The sequence below is a fragment of the Schistocerca gregaria genome, chromosome 2 (assembly GCF_023897955.1).
Source record: "Schistocerca gregaria isolate iqSchGreg1 chromosome 2, iqSchGreg1.2, whole genome shotgun sequence".
Classification (NCBI taxonomy): domain Eukaryota; kingdom Metazoa; phylum Arthropoda; class Insecta; order Orthoptera; family Acrididae; genus Schistocerca; species Schistocerca gregaria.
This window is the reverse complement of record NC_064921.1, coordinates 519989853-519995852: the sequence shown is the minus strand read 5'-3', so window position 1 is coordinate 519995852 and position 6000 is coordinate 519989853. Positions and strand designations below refer to the sequence as shown.

The following is a 6000-nucleotide window of genomic DNA, read 5'->3' as shown; positions in this document are numbered from 1 at the left end:
CAGAAGGGTGCAGGGGTGGTGGTCCCTGCATTGTGGCAATATAGTGTCAGCTGTCATGGTGAACCTCATGGGGAGCACTGAAGGGATGGGGTGAGGAGATCAGTGAAGGAGCCAGAATAAGACTGCTGTTTGCAAAGCATGGTAGAGCAGGACTGATACAGGATAGAATTTTTTTTGGGGGGGGGGGAGGGGAGAGGGGGTTATCTAAAATAAGGTAGTTCACCAGGTCAAGGAGGAGGTCACTGAGGAAAACAAAATTGGCACTGATGATGGGGTCTGTGATGTTGGCCATGGTAAAAGCCCACAGGAAGTCTCTACCGAGGCACAGGTCAATGGATTGAGTGTGGGGGCAGTAGGTTGTGATTGCTGAGCCATTAGCTGCAATGAGGAGTAGGGGAGAAGGTGGATGGAGACCAGCAGAGAGTAATAACTGGCGGAGATAGAAAGAAAGGTCTGAATCAGTGTCAAGGAGGTAGTGTGTCAAGGAGAATGGGTTACCCACGATCACTCACAAACAGTTTCTGTCACTTCAATCACACCCATGTGTCATCAACCTACCTACATGAGCAACTGTGAATCTCTGCCACACTTGCTCAGTGAGAGAATATTTACTTGATCCAAATAGGTTACTGATTTTCAAATAGATTATTGAAAGTTAACTGTTAAGTGAACAGTTACATTTAAATTACTGTTTGCCACATTTTATTTAATCAAAATGACTGTCTTACAATGCTTATTTAATGTCAGAACCACATGTACATGATCTGTGAATGTTACTTATTTACCTAAATATCTCAATAATAAAAATTTTTCAGTGAAAGATGTCATTTGCTCATGTGATGTAACTAACAATGTTGCAGAACCTGTGATTAGGTTAAGTTGATTTTGCTACACAAGCATAAAGGGAACAGAAACTTCAGCACAAAATAAAGTAACACGATCAGTAATTTTGTATACTCTAAACAGAAATATAACTGATAATTATTCTTCAATAAAATGGAGTCATCGATTATGGGAACAGTATGTAATATCACTTAAGTGATGCACACATATGTATGGTAACACTTTCACACATGTAGGTGCACTATACATACAGCAGAACACTGTACTTTAAATATGGTAATGGAAGTGCTGGCAGGATGTAAATAATTTAGTGATTGAAGGTAACAACCTGCCAAATAATGGAAACACTGAGTCATTGAAAGATCCTTATAAATGAACAAAGAAGTTATATTTCAAGAAACTATAATGTAAGGAGGTACATAAGCACATATTAAGCTTCTGGAAAATACATTTGATGTGTATCCTCTATGTTTCAAAGTCTCCATTTCTCATGTATTTTAAGCTTGTTCTATTTAGTTTCTATTTCTAACAAAAATGCGCAAATTGGTGTACTGTTGAGATCTATACAGTAAGGTTAAACAAGAAATTTTATTTTAAATGTTGCTATTAATGGCCATGTCACTGTTGTCATTTGCAGTTGGATAGTATAGATTTTTCTATGTCAGTACAGTTATCATTTTAACTATGGCCGTTGTGGGTGACTTTGGTCATTGATCAGTATGCTAGCATCGTCAGCAATATTGGAGACTCTATTATCCTTAGCAGATAATTTATTTTTGTCACAAACTGAAGCATTCTTAGTGGTTAATATTGTGAAACCCAAAATGAGATGTTAGTAACAAGATACTCTCAAAAAAAGGTCTTTATTTGCTTGCTTACCTTCTTTTGTAAACCACTTTAAATAAAATTTCTAATGTATAGTCACAAGAACTTACCTTACATTTCCTGGCCAACTTCATCAACGTTTTCATAAAAATCTGGGGCAAGTTGTTCTATTTCGATCATTACTGCTGTTTCAGGAGGGTGTTCTGGGTTTTGCTCCAGTAACAAATTGACTATGTAACTTTCAGAAGAACTTGGTTTGGGTATTCCTGCTATTTGTAGTAACTCATCATTGTCTTCGCAAATGAATGGAAGCCGGTGATCACACACTAAGTCATGCCAGTGTAATCCATCATTGTGTAAATTGTTTAGGATTGCTATGCAAGACTCTTCTGAACCCCCTTGCAGCTTCTCGCGGTTATCAGGTTGAGGATAGCCTAACCTGTGATTGTAACAATACATTGAAAATGACACTGAGTGCATATAAAAATATTAATTTACTAATTATGGAAATTAACTTTTGCGAACAAAATAATATTTTTAGATACACCTGCAATCCAAGCACTTCATAATATCACCAAGGTATTTACATATACATAAATATTCAGTACATGTGACGAATATGTTAACTTTCAAAGAGCTAGTGGAAGAATAATTTATTTACATTTAAAATGTGTACTCAAATTTAAATTCCTTACTCTCAGATTGAAATTACGCAGAGGGCAAACTGATAAATGATAAGAGTGTTGAGAAATATGTTAGCATGTTTTTGAGGGGACCTGTTATACTGTATACAGGGTGTTACAAAAAGGTACGGCCAAACTTTCAGGAGACATTCCTCACACACAAAGAAAGAAAATATGTTATGTTGACATGTGACCGTAAATGCTTACTTTCCATGTTACAGCTAATTTTATTACTTCTCTTCAAATCACATTAATCATGGAATGGAAACACACAGCAACAGAATGTACCAGCGTGACTTCAAGCACTTTGTTACTGGAAATGTTCAAAATGTCCTCCGTTAGCGAGGATACATGCATCCACCCTCCGTCACATGGAATCCCTGATGCACTGATACAGCCCTGGAGAATGGAATATTGTATCACAGCCGTCCACAATACGAGCACGAAGAGTCTCTACATTTGGTACCGGGGTTACGTAGACAAGAGCTTTCAAATGCCCCCATAAATGAAAGTCAAGAGGGTTGAGGTCAGGGGAGCGTGGAGGCCTTGGAATTGGTCCGCCTCTACCAATCCATCGGTCTCTGAATCTGATGTTGAGAAGCGTACGAACACTTCGACTGAAATGTGCAGGAGCTCCATCGTGCATGAATTACATGTTGTGTCGTACTTGTAAAGGCACATGTTCTAGCAACACTGGTAGAGTGTCCCGTATGAAATCATGATAACGTGCTCCACTGAGCGTAAGTGGAAGAACATGGGACCCAATCAAGACATCACCAAGAATGCCTGCCCAAACGTTCACAGAAAATCTGTGTTGATGACGTGATGGCACAATTGCGTGCGGATTCTCGTCACCCCACACGTGTTGATTGTGAAAATTAACAATTTGATCACGTTGGAATGAAGCCTCATCCGCAAAGAAAACATTTGCACTGAAATGAGGATTGACACATTGTTGGATGAACCATTCACAGAAGTGTACCCGTGGAGGCCAATCGGCTGCAGATAGTGCCAGCACACGCTGTACATGGTACGGAAACAACTGGTTCTCCCGTAGCACTCTACATACAGTGACGTAGTGATGTGGTCAACGTTACCTTGTACAGCAGCAACTTCTCTGACGCTGACATTAGGGTTATCGTCAACTGCACGAAGAATTGCCTCGTCCATTGAAGGTGTCCTCGTCGTTCTAGGTCTTCCCCAGTCGCGAGTCATAGGCTGGAATGTTCCGTGCTCCCTAAGACGCCGATCAATTCCCTCGAACGTCGTCCTGTCGGGACACCTTCGATCTGGAAATCTGTCTCGATACAAACGTACCGCGCCACGGCTATTGCCCCGTACTAATCCATACATCAAATGGGCATCTGCCAACTCCGCATTTGTAAACATTGCACTGACTGCAAAACCACGTTCGTGATGAACACTAATCTGCTGATGCTACTTACTGATGTGCTTGATGCTAGTACTGTAGAGCAATGAGTCGCATGTCAACACAAGCACCAAAGTCAACATTACCTTCCTTCAATCGGGCCAACTGGCGGTGAATCGAGGAAGTACAGTACATACTGATGAAACTAAAATGAGCTCTAACATGGAAATTAAGCATTTCCGGACACATGTCCACATAACATATTTTCTTTATTTGTGTGTGAGTAATGTTTCCTGAAAGTTTGGCCGTACCTTTTTGTAACACCCAATAATTCACTGGAAAAGAAGCAACAAGACGTACCACTACTGCATTTACTATAACGTGTTACTTTAAAGCTTATATTTTTTTTTCCATTTTACACAATTACAACACATTTTTCTCTTTAAGAAGATTAATACACAGTAAAGATTAAAGGAAAAGCTTGAAGAGGTTACGAGATTTTTCTTCATTTATAGTTCAATCTTCTGGCATGTTCACATTATAAATGACTCAAATTATCAGGAATATTAATTAAGATAAAACCACTTATTTATTTTATTATTGGTATGAGATTATGTACATAATACCGAAATTTAGAAGTGAATGACTGCTTTGTGGCAAGCACTTGTGTTATGGACCTTGAAACAATGATTTATGAACAAAACTTCGAAATAATGAACAACACTCTGCAGTATTATCTCTATGTAGCTGTGAATGAAGTGTCTCTCTAAAATTGATATTTTCATTGGCATAAATTGACCCCTATCTTCTTAAATATTTAAAGCAGTGAACACTGTTCCTTTATGGAGACACACATGTCATTGTCATTAATAGCACTTTTTGAATTTGTTTATAAGCATTTGTTGTGTTGCAAAATATCATTTATTCTGATCAATAAATGCAATATGAGAGACATCTTAAAAGTTTTATTTACAGAAAAATAATTACATTGCTATTACACACAGTGTTAAAAAAGTGTCAAATATTTTGTGAAGTGGTAGTAATCCTTAAAACAAGGAAAAAAATCTAGTAAACATAGGCTTTAAAATGCATACCTTAAGACCCTCGACACTTGTTCATCTTCACTGCTGTTAGTGACATCTCTTCTACTGAACAAGTGCTCATAGCTCTTGAGGTATGCATTTTAGAGCCAATGTTTACTAGACATTTTCTTCTTGTTTTGGTCCATACTACCTCCTCCCAAAATACAGAAAGCAACGCACTTGCTGCAGAAGAGATCTATTTCACAGTATTGAAGATGAAAAAGTGCTCATAGCTCTTAAGGTACGTGTTTTAGAAGCCATGTTTATTGAAACTTTCTTTTTCGGTTTGATGGTTACTACCATCTCTCAAAATACTCAACACTTCTTTATAAACTCTGTATATTTTAACTGTCTGTGAAGTGTTCATTACCCATCTGGCTTAAAGTCATTCAACACACTGATTGCCACTACTATGGCTCCATTATCTGAAGAAATATGTTGTCAAATCATGTAGTGTGCCATACACTGATCAGCAGTCACTGTATTAACTGTACTAAGTAGCAACAAAAGTTCCAGTATTTATTATCAGTGAGAAGAGAAGTTTTTTTCCTCATAATTGTGATTCATCTTCTCTGGATAGATTTTTTATATGTTACATGATTTCTTGGAGTGTCCTGTGTTGAAATTTGATATCATAATTGACTCAAAAATGGCTTTCTGTTTCTGCGTCACCCCTGAAGTAATATCCACTGGATACAGAGCTAACAAACATCTAAATATTTATATAGTTTTCAGATCATGTAATACACAGCCCCTTTCAATCTCTGTAAATATTATATAGAGATCTTTTATAATTTTACTTGTAGCATCCAATGTTTTGTTTTCTCATTGTTGTGGCAGATATCTAGCTTGCATAGGTACAACATGTATCTGAGGCAGTAATCAAATTATATAAATCTCTGTATATATTAGTTAAGGCTCTAAATGCTGCAAGCACAATTACATTGGAGGAAGCCTATATTCTCTAGTGAGAACACATAACGTGCTGCAGCAATATGGAATCTCCAGCAAAAATACCTGTCAAAGTACATAAAACAATTAAACAGAGGGCAGCTAGGTATATAGTTGAAGACTACAGAAGAAAAAGTTGCATCACTGAGATTATTTAGAAACTGAAGTGGGAAGTCTCACACAAAGGAAGGTGAGGGTTAGATTTGGGGGAATCATGGAACAACAATGTAGACAAAATACTTTTATC

General features: G+C 37.6%; 1 protein-coding gene across 1 annotated transcript in view; it reads right to left on the bottom strand.

The window, feature by feature from the left end:
- Positions 1-1209: 1209 nt before the first annotated feature.
- Positions 1210-6000, bottom strand: part of LOC126335863 (uncharacterized) — a 42002-nt gene continuing 37211 nt past the window's right edge. The window contains exons 4-5 of the mRNA XM_049999336.1: positions 1784-2107; positions 1210-1243 (exon numbers count right to left, since the gene is read on the bottom strand). Of these exons, the coding sequence (XP_049855293.1) occupies positions 1210-1243; positions 1784-2107 (358 nt within the window). The remainder of the gene's footprint in view (positions 1244-1783; positions 2108-6000) is intronic.